Source organism: Halichoeres trimaculatus, unplaced genomic scaffold, assembly GCF_033239565.1.
Source record: "Halichoeres trimaculatus isolate MK-OKI-2021-1 unplaced genomic scaffold, fHalTri1.1 fHalTri1_scaffold_12, whole genome shotgun sequence".
In the NCBI taxonomy this organism is placed as follows: domain Eukaryota; kingdom Metazoa; phylum Chordata; class Actinopteri; order Labriformes; family Labridae; genus Halichoeres; species Halichoeres trimaculatus.
In genome coordinates, this window is record NW_027437190.1 from 11,024,723 (window position 1) to 11,046,009 (window position 21,287).

The following is a 21,287-nucleotide window of genomic DNA, read 5'->3' on the forward strand; positions in this document are numbered from 1 at the left end:
AAGTGACACAAACAACAATAAGAGCTCAGTTTTTGTGCCATTAACAACAAATTATCCAATTCATCACGGCCACAGTGTCAAAGAAGCGTAGGATTTGATTTGCTTGCTTCATTCACAATGGCAATGAAAGGTTTTTCAGCCTTATCTCTGAAAGATAATATGCACAAGGTTATGTTACTGGATTATGAAATGAAACATTGTTATTCTTCTCCATTACCTTTTATGTCTCAGTTCTACAAGAACAAAAATACTTTTTAAATGATCTGCATCAGATTGGATTTGATTGTTTTGCGCTCAGTCAGTCTGGAAGCAGCTTGTCATGTTGAGTGGTCACTCTAAATTGCCCCAAGGCGTGAGTGTTTGTGTGAATGGTTGTCTCCTCATGTTGGTCTTGTGATAGACTGGTGACCTGTCCAGAGTGTACCCCACCTTGTGCACAATGACAGCTGGGTCAGGCTCCAGCCCTCCGTGACTAGACAGTGAGAAAAGCGGTTAAGATGGTGGATAACTCCCCCAAATGGAATCTTCAAGCGGTACAGTTTGTTTCGTCTTGGCATTTCAGAGCATTTCCACTGACAAATCCTGAGACTCAAATAACCAAGAAAAGCTGTCCCAGTTTTTGGGACCCTTTTCGTAGGGGTGCCAGACTAAACAGATCCAATCTTGGAAGGTGGAGCTACAACACTGCAGACTGTTGATTGGTCAAAAGAATCGTCACTTATCGTGCGACGGTGGCTTTACTTCTCCTGGCAGCACACAGTCTTCTCTGAAACAAAGCTTGATTGCACTTTGTATCAAAGGGCCACATGCCAGTCACAAATAGGACGAAATGCTGGTTGTCTTCCATTGTTGCTCTTTGATAACTGTTGTGTTCTTGGATATAGTAGCGCTGTGTCGCGCTGCTATCTCACACTATTATGTTACTGATGCGGCTGTTGGCATCCACCGCAAACAGGACCAAGCTTAACCTAGCCAACCTGTACCAAACCATACTGATCTAAACTGTACTGCTTGGTGGAAACGGGGCTATAGCCTTTGTTTTAAGATTCAGATTTAGATCATCTTGTGAAGGATGGACATTCTCGCCAATTGTAGCTCTTTTGCTCTAGTACAATATAATGAGCATGAAATACAATTAGATATTAAAAAAGTCTAAAGATCTTGTGGCAAATTAAGTGTAATTTTCTGCCTTTTTATAACAGGGAAGTCATCAAGCACCCCACAATGGGCTATTTTAATTACCTTAATTTACTGGGAAGCGGGATGCTCCAGGGCTTCTACATGGCAGAGAGCGTCTGCCTCTGATAGTCTTGTAATTACAAAGATATGTGAAAGAGGCTTCTGACAACTCTTTCTGCTCTGAGTGCAGAAATTACAAACCAGACTGTGCTCCTGTAATGTAGAGGAGGAGCAGGCTTAAACTGGGGCAGTGGTGTAATTCGATGACTTTGTGTAATTAACCTGAACTTTACTAAAAAAAAAAATGTCACAGCTTTTAAAAGCCACACTGAGTTTATACAGGGGCCAGTTAGAGCTTGACTGTATGTGATGAAGAGTTTCCTAGCTTGTTATGAACTGTACTAACCACAGAGTGTGAACAGGGAGGTGTAAATGAAGAGAAAGCAGAAATATGAAAGATAAAAGCACCCTTTGGTGTCAGCATGTGAGGCTGTAGCAGCCGTGAAAAAGCTGCTTCCTGCCTGCGGTGCCTGTAATGGGTGGAGTGATCCTGCGACGTGCTGGGGATGAGGGGAGACTAAACCAGCAGGGAGGCTGATAGCTCAGCCTGCAGATGATTTGTTTCCTTTGCTTGTGAAGCACACTCAGGAGAGAGGAGCAGGAAAGAGAGAGCTGGATTAATTTGTAGGGTATGAAGCTGCCAGGAGACGTGTCAGCGCACCAAGTCGCACCAAAAGTTGCATTGTTTATCTGGCTTTTATAATTACTTTGTATATCTCTCCAGGTCGACTGTTTGTTCCCCCCTTTCTTTGGGCTTGATCATTGTGACATGAAAGTCAATTTAAAGGTCTTACCAAACAGCCAGTTGCCATAGTGACAGTGAAGCAGGAACAGAGCGTGACAGAGTAAGACCGGTTGTGTTTAGATGCTGTTGTGTGAGTCGTGATCCTTCTCCCAGTCCCTCATCATTCCAGAAAGGTTGAAATGTACCCTTACCTTCCATAAACAGCTGCTCTGACAAAAACACTTCGCAGTCAGTGGTCAGAAATGTTCAAACCTGATATTTTACAGCCTCAGATCCAGCTTGGATTTGCTGTATGACAGTCCTGGCCCTGCTCCTAAATGTGGTGTTGTTTCTTAAGTAGGAACAGGCTCAGTGTGCTCACATGTTCCAAAAATGCAAATATGGCACAAGTTAATCTTTGTTTGTGGATCCTGCATAAAAATGTTAGATTTGTGAGCATGAGGCAGAATTTTGGTGTCAGAGGTGCTTGGAGCTACATTTATGGTCCAAATATTCTAACCAGTGTCTCTGCAGTAAAATCTGGAGGTGATTTTTTTTACACTCTGTAAAGTCACAACAGTTGAAGGTCCCACCCCATTATTTATATTGGAGTATTTTTATGCACCAGTTTATCCTGAAACTGCTTTTGCTTTTGTATTTTTAATAATTAACATCTGACACATCCAGGATGAATGTCAAATTCCACATTTTTGAGGGTTTAAAGTGTCACCCTTCACGGTAGTCTGGTAATGCTAGAGATAGACCAAGAGAAGTGTTACTTTTTCAGCCAAGCTGTACTCTCTTTTTATTCTCTTTTAAAAACAAATAATGGGATCAAAGATACGTAACTGGGCTAAGAGCTGATTTTCAGTTTATCAACTGATTTATACAACAGACATTAGCATGTTTCAGTAACAGTAAGAACAGACTGTTGTTCCCTGTTTCAACACAAATTCTACTGACACTTAACCTACAAACCTGGTTGCTTTAAAAAAAAAAATTATGATCTCTTTTTGAAAACTTTATAAAAAAGGCTTTGCAGAACATCCGAACATCTAGGGCTATGAATAGAAACCAGGAGAGGCACTTAAAAGCTAAAGTATCTCATGCTGTTGTGATATTCATCCTTTCATGTAACCCTGGGAGGAGGAATATATATTTTCAAGAGGAGAAAGTGCAACTTCTCTCTGAAGACACTTCACCACTTGTACTTTGAAAAGCATCTTTGTGATACAGTTCTACAACAAGACCACAACGACTGAAGTCTCCAGATGAGGGAGCTTGAGGCTCAGCCTGTAGACCTCAGCCTTCATGAACTATCAAATCCAGCCAATTAGAGTGCAGTATGTGTTGTGACCAGCTCAGCAGGATTGTTCTTGTTTCTCTGTGTGAGACTTCAATCATAACTTACTTTCCCACCCCAGCTCTCCACAACTTTGTACTTTCTTATTGTGCTTTTGCTTGAGAATACCATTGCTTGGCTGAACTCTGACCTATTTTTGATGAAAAAAAATAAAGTTTTAGTTTGGGAGATATATTTTCACATCCACTGTATAGGAGCATGAAACTGTCCTGTGAAAGTAAATCTGCAGAGTTCACCATGTCTGAGGTATGATAAAAGCTACATTTCCCTTCTATCTCTGAGATGTAGACAGGATGAGACACTAAAGCACCAGCTATCACCAAACTGCAGAGAGGGGCAGGAAGTTGGATTTCTTGAAAGCCTCATATCAGCCAAACCCTGAAAGATGTTCAAATGGCTGCACTCTTCTTCCCTCTCACACTCCAACAAATAGCATCTTTTGCACAGTCAACCTCGTCAAGGGCCTTGGTACCAAACCAGAGGGTGAAGTGGGGCTCAGGCAGCAACATTTAAGGCAGTGTTTGAAGACTGACAGCCAGGCATCTTTAAAGGCTTGGATAACGTGGAATATCTTGTACCCTCTGCTAAACTAGATCTACAACTAAAGCAAAGCTACAAATTCGCTTTGATGTCTCCTTATTCTCAGCCCTATCATCTTAGACTTAGCACCGTTCCTAAACACACAGAAGGAGCATCATAAACACACTCAGGTATGCACACACTACACGGTACCATCAAGGAGTACAAAGGGCGGGAAAACCCCACATTGAGATAACAGAATGCAAGTACCATGTGGTCGACAAAAACAGCCTTCACCTGATGGTGTGATGTCCCGATGAATGGACAGGCATGCTGCTGAAATGATTGTCAGCAGTTAGCTAGCTAGCTTTTTAAGCTAATTGGTCAAAAAATCTCCCAGTATCTAATTTTTTGAAAGTGATTATACTTTTATTCATTTAATCATTTGTTTTTTTTTACTAATAGGAAAATTTAATGCTACTCTGAACAATGCAAGCTAGCCGGAGAAGTGCTAACTATTTCCAGCCTATGATAAATGCAGGAATGCTTATGCTAGCTTCAGTTTTAAGTGCTACCATGACAAAAATACACACAGTGGGCAAGATCAACAGACAGGCTTGTGGTTATTTTATGTGACTTCTAACAGCAACACTTGTTGACAGTGTGCTCTAGTTAAAGCTATAATAAGTTTGTTTTGCTTTGTTTGTGGTTATTGTAAGGTTAAAATGCCATAATAATAATAATAAAAAATTTAAAAGTTCAACATGTGAAGATCACATCCATTCAGACCTTCCCCACTGTATGTGTCCCCACGCTCATAAATAAGAAAAACAGTTTCTTTTTTCATCTCAAGAGCATCAGCATGACACATTTCCTTCAACATTTAACTGCAGGCAATGCTGGGCAAACGTTAAAGCCAATTCTGTCCCTTATTATCATGTGGGTGCGGAAATGACACAATTTTCGGGCAGCTACAATTATGGGAGAGAATATGGAGTGAAAGCAAATTTATTTGATGAGTGCAATCTGTTAAAAGCTCCATTTGTTTTATGTTGAGCAAAAGAACATAGAGAACAAGAATAAATTGTTTCAACAATTGTTGTTGTATAACCAACAACTCTAGGATACAAGGAGAGAGAAAAAGTCACTATTCACAGGACAGCGTTTGTGCTTGACTCTGAAAGTAGTTATGATGGCCCTCCGGTCAACAGCCAGTTTGTTCCAGAGAAAAGGTTCACAGGCCACTGACTTCATATCAATCTAGGTACGGCTACATGACCTGGACCTCATTTGGCTGAAATGTGTTTTAGTGTCAGTGAGCAGGTCAGAAGTGCACTCTGAGCTGAGCCATTGAGAGCTTTATGGACCAATAATGGGATGTGAAAGTGATTTTGCGCTGAAGGAGGACCTAATGAAGTGTTATTGAGCAGAGTGATGTGTTCTGATTTTTTGGTACGTGTCAGGACTCTGGCAGCTGTGGTTTGTGTGAGCTTGTTGAGAAATATATATATATATATATATATATATATATATATATATATATATATATATATATATATATATATATATATATATATATATATATATATGAAAGAGGACATTGCTGTTATGAAACATAATCCATCCAGTGAATGGTTTGAGCATCATTCTGAGATTTGAATGCCAGGGTTTTGTATGTTTGAAGCACTGATCTCTTTATAAAGATGTTTATAGGAAGGACTGTAGTGTCTATATGAAGGACTGTTACATAATTCAGAGTTAAATGGCCATTAGGAGGTCAAAGGTCAGCGTATGAGGACAGAGAATAGCAGGATGAAAACAGTTATAATTGGCAGTAAATTGTTGAATGACCTAATGTCCTGATCAGCTTTACGTTCTCACAGGGTCAGGTGATGCTTCACTGTCTCCAGCACCGACTTCATGCTCAATGAGAGCTATATTTGATAAGCCATCAGTAATGAGTGGGTGTGAAGCCTTACTGACAGCAGCTGCAGGGTGCCGTCAAGCTGTTGCTCTGGCTCATAGAGACAAACTGTCCGCATCTATTTCTTTCCTTCCCAACACCCAGAGTGTTAATAGAGAGGGTCATTACAGAGTGGGGTATTTTTAAAGGTGTACTAGAGTCTGTAGGCTTAATTGTCATGTCAGTGCTAATTGCAGTGAACTGTTGAGAGGGTTGTTCTTTAGTGCTCCTGCTGCTTGAGTCTCTTGGATCGGACTGCTTTACATTCACAACAGAGACCAAGGACACATCAGTTGTATCACTCAAACGATTACTGAACAGTTTCTAGGCTACACCAGCAGGTATAGAAAAGTTACCTTGAGACCTTTGTGTACTGCTTTAGTCTTGTGGGTGTGAGATGGCAGCTGTCATTTGTCACGTAATGAGCTGTTGTCACAAATGTATGAACTGTCGTGACATCCATACATCACAAGTCAAAGCTGACCTGTCCTTTAAGGAGCTGAGAGGAGTTTCAGAGTGATCTTGAAAAAGTCTACATATGGATGGCTACTAAACTACTGTGCGAAGTGACAAAGTTTTCTTATAGTCTCGTTAGCCCATGGATATGATGTAGCACCGGGCTGCTAGTAGTGCAACATATAGCCGGCTACTGACGTATGGTATAAACTTTCACCGTTGGCTTGTTGCCATGTTTCGAACAAGTGCGCTATGTAATTGTATGGATAAATACCTTAATTTGCCACATTGATTCCAGCAAAAAGTTGTCTTGAACAAAGAAAATTTTAACGCTCTTTTTTTTCTGCTGACATCAGTTCATTGATCCCCACTCTCAATTTTAGAGGCTGTTTACATGACAACAGTTTTAGGGTGAAATGCAAAAGTATTGTTGTGTTTCACCCTTGTGTTTATACAGGAAAGGCATTTTAGCTTGCTCAATCTACTGAATCTGCAGACTGTCTTTCAACAAAATGTGCATCTGTTACTCCACTTCTGCTCTTAGCGTTCATCAATACACCAGATGATCGTCCCATATCTACTTCAGAGGAGATCCACCAAAAGCCACTTCTGGACAAGACAGTTATAGCGCCAACTACAGGCCTGGCATGCTTACTACAACGTTTTCACTCCCTCAGTGATCTGGGTAGACGCAGATTTGATTCACTGTGTTTCAGCGTTTTTGGATGAAACGTTGTAAACAGGGCCTAAAGCTCTCTGTCTTCCATTTATATCTTAGGTACTGTCCTGTCCTTCCATTAATGTAACTGAAATCACCAAAAAAAAAAATCATCAGTGAAAGAAAACAGCAAATATTGAGTGCCAAAGTATGAGCATGTGAAGTGGTCCTTTTATTGTTACTTGTTTACTTAAAAATGTAGATGAATGTCGGCTTTTTAAAGGATCTCCAGGATCCCTTTTAGAGATGAGATGTAATTGGCCACAATTTCTTTGGTCTCTTAACATTTTCACAAAGGTCTGTTTCTTTTTACAAACATGCACTTAGCATGCAAACAACACAGCAGAAGACCCTTGCTTTAAGGGCATCTGTGGCTGACACTGGGTTCATGAACATGAAGCCCTCAATCTTCCCTCCCTGTTACATGAGTCCTTCAGGGTACTCAGGAATGTGTTGTATGTTTGGGACAAATATTTCTATGAAGTGATTTTTGTAAAATCAGCAAAGCAAAAATCGAGGCAGAATGATATTTGATTTCTTTTGCAATCTGTTGGTTTAATCATAGTTCTTTTTCTAATTTGAAAAAAATATTTAGTCACACATTTCTGCACATGAAGTCTGTAAGTTGCCTCAGCATCCAAACACACTCACTGAATAGCAAACAAGTCACTGGAAGCTTAGTTCCTGGAATGTGGATTCGTTTTTCATGTTGCTATTCTATACAAATAGAAAGCCCAACATTGGAGTGAGAGAAAACACAGCTGGGTCTTTGCCGGTGGGTGTGTGTGGACTGAACCCAACCAAGGTGGGATTGCTTTATGATTGGAAATTTGAACCTGAATGTGCCAGGCTGTAAAAATGAAGGAAGAATGGGAGCTGTCAGTTGGGGTAAAATGTTCTCTGCTTTAGAAAAAAATTAAGCACAAAGTGTAATTAAAGCAGGAGCTAAATCTAGAGCAGAGAATTGGGCACTTTAAATGTGCTGTTGCTTTTCAATCTGCGCATTAGCAGGATGTTAGGGCACTTTGTGATGGGTTCAAGCAGCATTTTAAGCAAGTTTTTCTCTGACCTTCTGTTCCATACATCTCTTTTATTGTGCTTGTCGATTTGTTTCTGACCTCTCCTCATGACTGCTCTCTGATGTAACCGGGCAGCAGAATGTCCTCTCTGTTCTAGCGTTCTTTTTCCTCTTTGTTGTTGCCATTTCCTATTTTTTATCCTACTCTCTCTGTGGTTCAGATGTTACATATGTGGTTGATTTTTGCAGGGTTGTTGATAATTTTATATAAATACAAGAAAAATGTGTTTTCCTGATAAATGTGTTTGCAGTCGCCAACATTTTCACTCTGTACTTCTCAGCTTAAAACCACTAAAACAAGGTTCAAAGTTGGATCAATATTTCTGTTCCCTTCAAAATATTAAAGCTTGACTAAAAAAGTTTCACAGCTCTGTGCTGAAAAACTTTGTACGCAGTATAAAACATGGATGGAGTCTTGCTGATACTGATTCCTAAAGGGTGACGATGAACACCATAATAGGAAAGCTGACTCACTCCTACTTCAGGTCAAACAGGCAGAGAGGTGAGGTTGACCTCCTGCAAATCAGCTAAGATACACCTGGCTGTCAGTTAAACCCACAGTGCCTTCAGTTCAATATACATCTCCTAGCTGAAAAAGGGAAACTAGCCTTTTTTTCTGGCTGTATAATGTGAATTATTTCACTGTGAAGCCCATCGTAACATCGGTGTTGGTGAGACTGTGTGGGTTTTTGGAGACTCTCAAAGAACTTCAGTTTTTCACTTCTACATAAAGTTCATACCTCAGCATTGGAGTTCTAAGAAGAAGAGAAAAATACATCACATGTTGTGACACTTTGCATCAAAGGTTTCAGGGTTTTGGGGTCTTTTGGAAGTATGTGACATTCCTTTTATCACAGATAAAGTAAAAAAAAGTCAACAAAAGTGTTTTAAATGGCATACCTTTTCACTTACCGTCAGAAAAAAAGGTTTTCAGTGTCTATTATAAAACACCCTCAAAAATCTCTTGGATTCATCAGTGTATATAAGTCACTATCTAAAGAATAAACCACATTGAAAGTCATGGCGTGAGTCCAGCCTTGGCTCATTGCTAAGATAGCTATCACCATCTTTCTCTGCTGTGACTCTGAAATCATTAACATGCTGTACAAAGATATGAATATAACCCATTAACTGAGTCTGGAGGGCATTTTATTAAACCAAACTTACATAATTAGTGTCCAGATTTGTGTTTGCAGAGAGAATATTAAATTCATGTCACTCCAGTGGACTCTGTGGGATTTGCATCGTAGTACATTCTCACCACACTCAGCCGACCCATTCCCAGCTCACACGCCTGTGTCACAGTTGCACTTCTCTGTGTGATCATTCTGTGGGCACATAATGAGGTCTGAATCTCTGCGCTGGGTCTTTATTTGTGAAAAACCTGCATGACAGGGGAAACTGTGGAGAAAAGTTTTTATTGTTATTAGGGGTGAAGTTAAATCTCCGAGAAGCTCCGAGTAAGCAATGCAGATGTTATATGAATTTAGAGGCTCTTAGATTAGAAAACAGAATCCAGCTTCTATTTAGAAAGAAAGGAGCAAGACTTGGTCATATATGGGCTGAGTGACAGGTAAGCAGGGCTGGGCTGACCTCAAATCAATATCACAATAAATTTGGCTGTTTTACCTCGATTAAGTTAATACATGATAAATCCACGACTACTGAGTTTTTTTGCCTTCTGAAAATAACTGCAGAAAGTACAAATTGACTGCTTTTCGTTGATGTATTGGCCAAAGGATAGGATCAAGGATAAACACACTCATATAGGGCTACGACTTGACCACAGGTCCGTTGTTGATCACAAGATCACAGAAGAATCACATGTTCCTGCAGGAATCCCACCCATGACAAAATACTTCCATAGTAGTTAGTTAGCATGTTTAACTCACCTGGCCTTCCCAAAACTTCAGCACTTCCATTTCATAGAGAGTATGTCTTGTGTCATATTGAATTACAAAGTTTTTCACCTGCAAGGTTAACTTTTCCCAGTTCAAAACCTCACATTTCCTCTGGATCTGACCTGCTGATGACTTCTGGCCATGTGCCAGTGACGTAATTTTGACAAACAGGGATGAGAAATAAAAAAAACTCTCTGGGACTTGCTGCGTCTTGCTATGCCTCTGTCATCTCACATCTTCTCCTCATATCCATGCAGATCTCTCATCCAAAGAGTGCACCACTCTCACCTACAGTAGTTTACAAGCCTGGTATTGATTGACAAGCCATACCAGACCCCACCTCTCCCTGCTGAAAAACATAATTTTTACTTCTACAGACACAGTAAACTGTTGTAATCAAATTGGCATCTATAGACCTCAGTGACAGCAAATTAGTTAAGACTGAGCTTAATCTTGGGTTGAGAGAGTTTTAGGACATTTTCCCATTGCAGCGGCAAAAGTTTGATTTAAAACAAATTTGTCCTCCCTGAAACTATTCCGTTTAAATCACAACATTTCTGTGTCAGAGAGTTATGAAATCAGTTCCCGAAGGACACATTCACAGCTCTCATCTCCACAGATGAAAAAAAAATAGTCACACTCACACACACACACACAGTCGCACCGGCAGCAGCTATGAGCTGGTTTTAATTTTCTCTTTCAAAATCTTCATTCTGGAAATCTCAGAACACAGAATAACTGTTAAAAAAAGGTTTAAAGACTTACAGAATATAAATTAACCCATAAAACATGTACTGATTCTTTGATCACTTCCTGTCCCATTTTGGCACAGTGCTATCTGTTGAGCTGTTGGGACAGGAGCAGTTATAATCAAAACATAAATCTTCCAAGTGCATTTTCACACATACAAAAAAAGCAGTACAAGCTTCGCAAAACATTTTGTTCTGCTGAAAGTTATAGGAAAGAACTAAAACATTTAACAGTTTATTCATTTTTGAGATAGTGCAGAACAAGGCAACTTTTGTAAGGTCAGAAAATATGAAATTAATGTTTAGAAAATATGTAAAGGAGCATTTACAGTCCCCCTAAGTAGTAGAAGTAGACAATATTTTTGCACATTAAGCATGTACTACTTGAAAATACAGCAGCAGGTTTCAAATGTTCTTGCTGACATATAATAATAAATCCTGTAAATCCAGATAAATGTGCAGACAATAAAACATTAAGATTTAAGAGCTGGCAGCAAAGAAGGCTCCTTTCAGCATGAATGCAGCACCGTCTTTCTGAGAGTCAAATGAATGAATCCAAGCATAATTCTGCTGTAATTACAAAGTCCAAAAGCCTAAACGAGCGCACCTATCTTTCTATCTCTTCATCTCCCCCTCTTACTGTCTCCCTCTCTGTTGGTTTCTTTCTTTGCTCTGTTGCCATGGCACCCCAGCAACTCACCTCTCCAACCTGTTTCTGTGTTCCCATTACAGGCTGCATCACCTGAACCCAAAGCCGAGCAGACAACAGCAGCAGCAGCAGACCCTGAACCACAAGATGAAGTCTTTGGTAAGCACAGATTGAATCGAACATTGCATATTAAGAAAATAAAAGCACAGATGTCTCAGGCCTTCCTGCTATAAATGAAGAACAGCAAACAAAACTGGAGGCGCAACTAAATATGTTCTGTCCACAAAAGGGAAACATCAGATGATGCAGCCTTTAGCAGTTCTTGCTTTGACCTTTTGTGACCATAAACACAGTTAAACGCAGTAAAATATGTAACTAATGCCTCAAATGAAGCTGGAATAACAGCTTGAAGTCTGCACTGACACAGTCTCTAACTACTGTTTTCTAACTTTACTCCATATAAAAGTTATGTGGTATCAATTAAAAGTTGTGTCAGGCTAATGGGCACAGGAGCTGCTGATCCCCTGGTGTGACATTTGCTGGACTGAGAAGTTTGGATGGGGACTAGTCAGCAATTACCAAAGATGGATGAAACTTACTGGTTTGTGGGAGACAACCATTCCTCATAAAGATTAAATATCTGTTTCGTATTTCATGCAACCTCAACTTTCTTATCCGCAAGTTTTCCTTCAATATTATTCACAGTGACGTGTGTGTGAGGACTGGGGCTTTGTAATACTACAGCTCAGCAGATGAGGGCAGAGTTCAATTCTCAACCAAAGGAGGTGTCTGGATTAAAGAGTTGTGGTTTCAGTAGATGAGCTAAATCTTGAGCCTTGAAGATAATCACTGCTGCAAAATTGTTAAATCCTGCACTGCAGGCGAACTTCTAAATACTTCATGGGTGAAAGATTTTAATATGCAACTTAAGCAAAGAGAAATTAAGTATAAATAGTGCCCTTAGTTTGCAGTTTTCCCATTAACCACTATCCGCATCATATGATGTGCATTGTACAGCATTTGATGTTATGTTGTTCTTAAGAATAAAAGCATTAGTTTCTTGGAGGAGTCCTCCAGCAGCTACCAGGGTGAAAAATACATATGTGCTGTGGCCAAATGCCCAGAGACCAACAAAGCTTGACATAAAGTGTGTTAAAAGTTGGTGGTGTACCAAAAAGTTAAGCTAACACACCGGGTGTTGATTTTGAATTGTAAATAATCCTCAACACTGAACACTTTTGTATTGGAAAAAGCTGAACCTTTAAGAAGCAGGACATTGAAAACAAGTGTTGTTGTTTTTTTGTCCTTGTTTTTCTCTCAGTCAGTGTGGATCGTACTCAGGGTGAGCTGAGGTGAAGAGTTAGAGAGGAAGGATTTGGATATTTGCACAGTCTCAGACAGCCACAGCTGGTTTTTAAAATGTCAAAGGTTTGACAATACTTAAAACTGTGCAGTTAATGCCAAAAATCAAAGAACATCAAACTCAAAAAACTAAAGAATTACACCAAACTGTCCAGTGTGATGGATGCTAGAGTAAGAAGAAAATGTAAATTTGTTTGTGACCATTTGGACAATAAAATGCTGCCTAAGACAATAATTTGAATTTGATTATAATAAAGACTGAAAATGGATTTTATAATTAAAGCAAATGCAAAAATAATTATAAAAACAAAAACATGAGCATGGCATAATCCATTCCCCAATCTTCTCTCTAATCACCTGCATCCGCATCCCCTGTTAATAAATCAATATCATTGAACCACCACACACCGAAGCCAGTAGTTGAAGGTGATTATTGCAACATTCATCCATGGTGTATGCTCTCCTTACAGAGAAATGAGTACTTTTTTATGTCAGATTACGTCATTGGCTACTGGCTTGTTTGATCTGTCTGTGCTGAACAGAGGAATCTATATATTGGTGTTAAATATAGATTTGGTCTGCTGTGTTCAGCTCTGCCTGCTGAAACTCCTGAGAATAACATTCAGCTCTCATTCTGGGTATTAGGAGCATGTATGTGTGGACTATAAAGTTTCAAATACTTCAGCAGAAAATATAAATCCCACCCCAAAAGTTTATGTTATTATTCTACCATTAATCAATTTTGAAGTGATAGATCATGGTGTGTGTAGAAGTTTTATAGAGCAGCGCTAGAGCAGGTAAACTCTACCACGGCAGTGTGGGCCCAGGTGTTTTGGAATATAAGGCTATGTGATGATGTACCATTGAAACATTACTTTTAATGCATCTGATATTATTGAATTGATCTTCATTTCAGGAAAAGTTGTGGGTATCGATTCATGTAAAACCAAAAGGTACCATGTTTAGGTACCTAAATGCATCCTTGTAACTGTGAGGGAGTGGAAGAGTAGGTGATTTTCCATGCTGGACATGAACACAGCATTGCAAGTTATATGTTGCAGAATAAATTTGTTAAATTAATTTTTTTTAAATATTTAATTATTAAACAAATTGATATTTTTTACCACACAAACACAAAAAAGTACCTAAACTTGGTACCGTTGGGTACCGATACAGATTGCCAGGTACCGGGCATCGGTACCATATCGTTTCAAATGTGATAGGTACCCATCCCTAGTTGTGGTGCCCCTCTTTGGTGAACATGTCCACATCAGAAGAAAGATTTTTCAAACAGCTTGTCTAATTTTTTCTGTGCAAACGCACACTGAGATTAGTGCCAGGCCATAAAGTAATGCAAGCTTTAGATGTTTTTTTTTGTTTTTTTTATTTTTTTGGGGTTTTTTTGCATGATTTAGTTAACACTCGAAAGAGTTCCAGAGTTCATTACCGAAACATTGATAAACATTACCGATATACTATTTTCATTACCGTTATTCAAAATAATTGATGATTAATTTAAATAATATGCCCAAATTACTCCTAATGTTTTAGTGTCTTGATAAAGTTTGTCGTCCTTTTATAGTGTTTCAAATTTTTTCCAGATACAAATTTTTAAAATTCAGTTTTGAAGAAAACTGAGGTGAAAAAATATTTTAATGTTACGGTGATGAGGTAACTATTTGTTTTACAGTATGTATACATGTTAATGACACAAAGTTTAGGTAATACCTAATACCTTTGAGCATATTGAAGTGCTTGCTGTTAAAAAAAATATATATATTTGGTCAGTATTTACAATAAAAAATGTGTTTCGGTAATGAATATATTTTAGGGATGCACGATATTATCGGCCCAATATCGGTATCGGCTGATAAAAGCTTAAAAAACACGTTTATCGGTATAGGCAGATATGAAAATTTCTGCCGATATGCACAGCCCATAAGGTGCTATTCAGTTAAGATTATTATTATTTTCCATCTGAAAAATAAGCTCCTTAAATAAAATGTAGCACTTCATTTATTTGCACTGCAGAGCTCTGTGTCTGTCACCAGGTTGTTACAGTAGCTCTAAAATAATCAAATGCAACTTGGTTATGTTTAACAATGCATTGTACATTTAAAGTTCATGTGATCTAAAGAAATTATTTTTCTCTATTTCAATACTGAATGTTTTGAGTTTGAAAAAATAATGCATTTCTTATTTATGGTAAAATCAAATGTTTTTTGTCTTGTTTTATATGTGTTTCTTAAACAAATAAGACCGTCACAATAAGAGTAACATTTAGATTCCAGTACAGGATAGACTTAGCTTTCTTTACAGTGAAAAAAACAAACAAACTTGTGATTATCGGTATCGGTATCGGTATCGGTATCGGCCAAAAGGGGTTTTGATATATCGGCATATCGGATATCGGCAAAAATCCAATATCCTGCATCCTTAATATATTTCCTAAGACTGGCACTAAAGATGTCTCAAATACCTTAAAAGGTATGCATATGTACTGAAATTTTAAATTGAGTAGTGACATAAGATCCTTATCTGTGAAACAAGACAAAAAAAAGAGTGCATACAATAGTCTTTGATTTTCACTAAGACTTGTACCACGTTCATGAGAATCACCAAGTTTGATTGTATTAAAGAAAGACGGTGCATATTGAATGTATTATCAACTGTCATACTTGTGTTTATATAACATCAGACCTAACCAGCCTGGCTGCAGTGTGTTTGTTTTTACTGTGTGCATGTGTACATGCCTGATTGTATTTGTGTGGGTCCATATTGATTTTATGTCATGGCAGCTTGTTTGGGCATGCAATCACGCCTCTTTTGTGCTTTAGGGAAATACCAGAAATCAACAACTGCACACACCATCTGCTCTCCTCACTGAAGCTTTATTATCAGCAGAAAAGCTACACCTGCACCTGCTTTGTCAGATCAATCTTCCAGTTACCTGATACGCTCATTTCCCTGCATCTAATTAATCTCCCATGTGTTAACTCTTGTCATTGATCAGCATGGAGCAGACTCAGAGGATGCACCGCCGACACAAGTGTTACTTCAAAAAAGAAACCCACACAGCACATGGTTTCATTATTTCTAGTCTTCAGGGACAACGAGGCGGACAGACACTGACAACAGGTTACTATATTAGTGACAAGCCTTTTCGTATTGCTGTAATGATTACACAGCCTGATCTTTGAAAAGTGCCCAGGCTCAGCCTCCTCACAGAGATGCATGTGGCCGCTCAGGATGAGAAAACACCATGAGGCAAATAACAAATATTATAAAATTAATTTTCACTTATTGGGCAGAGTGTGAATTTTATGACAGTCAGGGAAGTTGTGTTTTATTGGCACCTGTTTTGGTAGAGTGGTAATCAGCAGGCGTCATGACTCATCCCAGCCTTCCCTGTGTCTGGGGATGTCTCCGTGCAGCACTTCCTGTTTGCACTGCTTTTCCACTAAATGGCAAACACCACCATCAGCTTTGCGGCTGTTAAAAGCCCATTATGGCTCCATTACCTGGTCCAATCCAGGGCAGGCCACTGCTCAGCAAAACAGACCCCCTTCTATCGGCCTGGTCTGTCTAGACCATGCCTGGGTCACCATTTCTTTATCACCACGGGTGGAAATGACGAGAAAGAAGAGCAGCTCATGGTGGAAACACCAAAGAGTAAGAAAATGTAGGCGGTTGTATTCAAGGTTTCTTGTTGTAGTGATTCTAAAAAGAAAGGAGAAAAAAAAACATTGCCTCAACCTTAAATGTGGAACCTGCTACCTTCTTTTTATAGAGTTTGCCTTCCTTTATTGGTTGATGAGGCTTTATTGTGAAGGAATGCATTAGCCAGGTGTTTTCAGAAATCCTGTAAAACCTTCTGAAAACATCAAGGTGAGAACATTAATGAAAAGACAGCCACCATCCATAAGCAGGAGCCTGCCAGGTTCACACAAAGAGGAAACAAGTCTGCAGCTTTATGGAGGCTTTAAGCTGTTTCCCTGGAGCACTTCAAAACATTAGCTTTTGTAATGAGTAATTACTTTGTTTTGTTCTGACTCTCGTCCTACACACTCAAGAGGAGAACTTCAATTAGATTAATCCAGAGGGATTACCCAAGCTCTTGTGTTGCAGGCTGATTTGCTTTCATCCACAAGAGCAAGGTGAAAAGAAAAGTTTTCAAACTCTGGGGAAATTCACCGAGAATAGCTAAAAGCACCAAGCACCAAGAACTGCCCTCCACTTCCCAGCCATCCCAACCAGGTCTGTGAGGCCCAAAAGCCTCACAGTTCTTTTGTGTATCAGGCCAACATTAAAAAATTTGTATTTCCCAATATTCTTCTTAAAGGTAGGGTCTGCAGGAATATGCTTTACTTGTTAGTAAAACACAAATTCAAACTGGGCCCCTCCTCTTTGGCTCAGTGCCAGCAGTAGCACACCCAAAGCCTCTGACTACGTGAACATGCTCACTAGCCCACCAACTACCTGTAGCATCAAATTTCTGCGTGGGAGAGACTTGAGAGTTATACACCAGACTTGACATGTTAGCACTAGCTCATCACAGTTATTTGATACACACTAACTCACGCCGCTATTCGTCTTTGTGCTTTACCCTCATTTAGTAAACAGCTTTCTTTGTTTGGCGTCCAATTAGCTTTCAGTCACAGTTATCAACACACAAAGCCACTTGCATACTGGGCATGCTGTGATTGGTTGATGTAACCACTCTTTCTTTTTACCCGGAAATGTCCTGAGACAACCAAAATATCCACTTACAGGCTGAGGAGAGGATTCAGGGCAGACACAGACACTGATACACATGTATAGCAAGGTTAAAATAGTTTTGGATTTGTCATTATAGTTTAGTTTAAGTTAGTTTTGACATTTTTTTCTATTATAGTTTAGTTTTAGTTAGTTATGACATTTTTTTTCCATTACAGTTTAGTTTTAATTAGTTTTAGAGCAGGCGTTCTAGTTTTTATTTAGTTTTAATGTTTGCAACAAGGCTTAGTTTTAGTTTAGTTTCAGTTTAGTTTTAGTTTTTTCATACCTTATTAACCAGGTGCAGGATTCAAAAAGGTCAGAGTAAATATTTTGTAAAACATTGTATTTTCCAGTCCAACATAGTGCTCACTGCTCAGTCAATGCTGATACTGAACTGTTAGCTGCTGCCTTAAACACAAGAAAATAATATAGACATAGTATAAAAATATAAACATAAATCATATAAAATAATGTTAACATGAATTAAATAAAAACAATAAAAACATAAATTATATAAAACAATATAATATGAGCTTTAATAATTAGAAACTTGGACTCTGTAACAATAAAGTCAGACTCACATGAAATTAAACTATTACAGATGCTCTGTTTCATTGCTCCTCTCCTTTCGTTGCAGCACTGCGCACAGCCAGTCAGTGCAGTAAACAAGCATGTCCCAGTACGTCGCTGTGATTGTGCCATGCGGCACTGACAACTGCCGAAAACTGACGTAAAATTGGTTGGGAAAATGTGTCAGATTAATTTAAATCCTAAAGGCTATTAATATTGTCAAAAACTATAACTTGGGACATTTTGTCTTTAGTTTTGGTCAGTTTCAGTTAGTTTTGTGAACACAAGATACAGTTTTAGTTATCGTTTTTGCTTTCTTTTCCACCTTTTTATTAGTTTGAGTTAACTACAATGTATTTTAAATTTTAGTTTTCCTTTTTGGTTTTGTTTTAGTTAACTACTATAACCTTGATGTATAGAGACCTGATCAATAGAGCTGGATTATTCCTGTTAAAGTTAACATTTTATTTTTTCAGGAAAACCCTGCAGACTCTACCTTTAACAAATCAAGCTATTTGGTTATGGAGATTTTTTCAAAGAGAGATGAGTGTTTGAAACACTCAACAACTCTCAGACGGCAAGTGATTACCCTTAAGTGACCCATAGGAGGACTCCTCCAGCATCTCATTGAAACAACACACTGTCAGTAAAAAACAGATTCTTGTTCCTGTCTCTGTTGTGAAGCTTCTGGGAAAGTTGATAGGACAGAGAATTTAATCACCACTAAAGGAGAAATGTAGATAATTGAAAGCCAATGGACAAAAACAAATGCTGTTGTGCAAAGTGAGGGCGTCAGATTGTATTTGCTGTGTAACAACTTTTCAGTCAGATATCTTTTGAAAACAGCATTCATGACTTTCATGTAGTCACCTTCCTCTCTCACAAAGTTTTATTGTGACCCCTGCTTTGTGTCCTCATGATGTCTTTTATATCTTGGACTCTCCAGCCAGGTCACAGTGACAACAGGATAAGTTAATAAGCACGTAGCTCTCCCCAGCTACATTTTCTGTTTCTTCCTGGATGATCTCAATGTCCTGGTCTGGTGGGATGTACAATATCCCCTGAGTGAGTTTCTGAGTCTGCCCTAAATCTGCACCCAGGACACATCAATGCAATCAACCGCCTGACCTCAGTTTGCTTCTTTCATTGTGAGTGAGCAACTTGATCTTAGCTCCTTGTCCTCTCTCTGAGGCTGAGCCATGTCATGTTCACAGGAAACTCATCTCTGCTTCTTTTATGCATGTGTCTTCTTTCTGGCCCTACCATGGCTCAGATGAATGCCCCCAGAGTGGTTGATAGAGTGACCATCTAGTCCTTTTTTTATAAAAGAAAATGGGAACCACTATCCTATTCCTCTTAAGACAGCCGGACAATGGACGGGCCTACAGCGTCTTACATATACCCCAGGTTCAGTCGTACCTCACAGACAAAGGCTTTCTCCAGGTTTTTACATCTGATACTGGCTAATATCTAGTTATCCAACTTTTTTTTAACATGGTGTTATAGTCAATCCATGTCTATCATAAGTCTTATAATGAATCCCAGATGAGGCTCAGATTGGGTTATCAATCTCATTACCTCTCAGAGATTCTCTGTCATTTCTCATACTGCTTTAACATCCTCCCTGCAGACCTTTGCCTTGGCACATCCTCTCTGAATGCACTTGAAAATGTTGACAACAAGAATTGGATGGGCTCTGTAAATCAAAGGAAGCTCAACATTTCATTATAAAAAAGCATTTGGTGGCATCATGAAAATAGGATAAAGCTCTTTGAAGATCAGCTTTCACTGAAGCTTCAGTCCTTCTAAGGTCATACTTCAGCTTTTAATAAGGCAATCTAATGCTATTTGAGCCACTTTTCACATATTTCCTATGCTATAAGCCTTCTATTTCACTGCTGTGGGGACACACTGGTTGCTCTCAGTATCTTGGAGCAGGCTGTAGACTGTATTGATTTAGTTAGAGGTCGTTGGGGTGAGTTAGAGTGCTCCCCTTAAGCACTGGCTGAGACAGAGCAGAGGGAGGAACAGAGGCTTTCCAGGTCACGGTTTGCTCATTTTTACATCTGTTGAACAGCCTCTGAAAACAAAGATCAAGCCATAATGCAAAGGAAATAAGAACATGCTCTTTAGAAATTTGATTTCCCCCTCTAAATGTTTTACTTCTGGGATGTTTTATAAGGAAGGTGAGTGGGAGGACAGAGGTAATGGAGCATTTTGTGGTGGCAATTAGACAGCTGGTTTTTCTTCGACTTTGACTTGACCTCCATCTGGTTTACACAGCCTTTTCTATTTTGTTTTGTTAAAATCATTTCTCTTCTTATTGGTTTAAAGGGCAGGATTTGTTGTTGTTGTTGTTTTTTGACTTTGTGGATTTTGATTTCACAAAATTGGAATACCCTATTGCATCAGTTAAATGTTCTTCAGTAGACATGCTGTTGGGGTGGGCAGGAGGCCAGTTTTAATACCCTCGCCACTGTCAATTTGGCAATGCCATCATGCATTTTGTTTTTTGTGCACACAATGAAAACTTACTTCTTAGCACAAATGTAACCACAGTGGTGGGTAAGAAAACTTGTGCAACAGAGGGATTTGTGACCAACAACTTAAGTCCACTGGCTCGAAAGTGTGTTCCAGAGGATGATTGAGTTTCCTGGCATCCAAGATGAGGAAAATGAGCGAGCTGTAGCTGTGACTCTTAGGCATGTAGCAGCTGTGAATGATGATACCCCTGACGCTAGATGTAGCTCCGCTGAAGCTTAATTAATTCATTAAGTTAATAATTATGACATTTCACTTCTGCCAAATTCCTCACAATCAAAATCATCAGTTGTCTTGCAATTAAGAACAGTTGAAGTTACTTATAACAACTCAAACTGTAAATTAAAGGAGCAGTCTTAAACTAGGAACAGAGGAGCAGGAGAGAAAACCCAGATAAGGTAGATTCAGTTAGGGGAGGCAACTTCTTGAAAACTGAACCCACAGGGATTTATCATAATCATCTGTTTTTCTTACATTACGTAACCATGCTGAATACTTGATTTTGATGGAACAAATTTTTTTTCATTCCCTTGAAATTGATCAACAACATTGACTAACATTAGCCTCTCAGGAGACAACCAGATTCATAAGTAGTAAACGGAGCGCTGGTATACCCTTGTTGTCTAGATTGTGCGCCCCATGAGGCAAAGCCCTTGAATGGGCAGCCCAGGTTTGATTCCAGCCTGTGATAACTTTC

At 39.0% G+C, this 21,287-nt stretch overlaps 1 protein-coding gene across 1 annotated transcript in view; it reads left to right on the forward strand.

Moving 5' to 3' along the window:
• Positions 1-21,287, forward strand: part of LOC141801354 (myelin basic protein-like) — a 59,243-nt gene that overhangs the window by 21,471 nt on the left and 16,485 nt on the right. Inside the window, exon 3 of the mRNA XM_074684361.1 lies at positions 11,443-11,518. Coding sequence (XP_074540462.1) covers positions 11,443-11,518 — 76 coding nt within the window. The remainder of the gene's footprint in view (positions 1-11,442; positions 11,519-21,287) is intronic.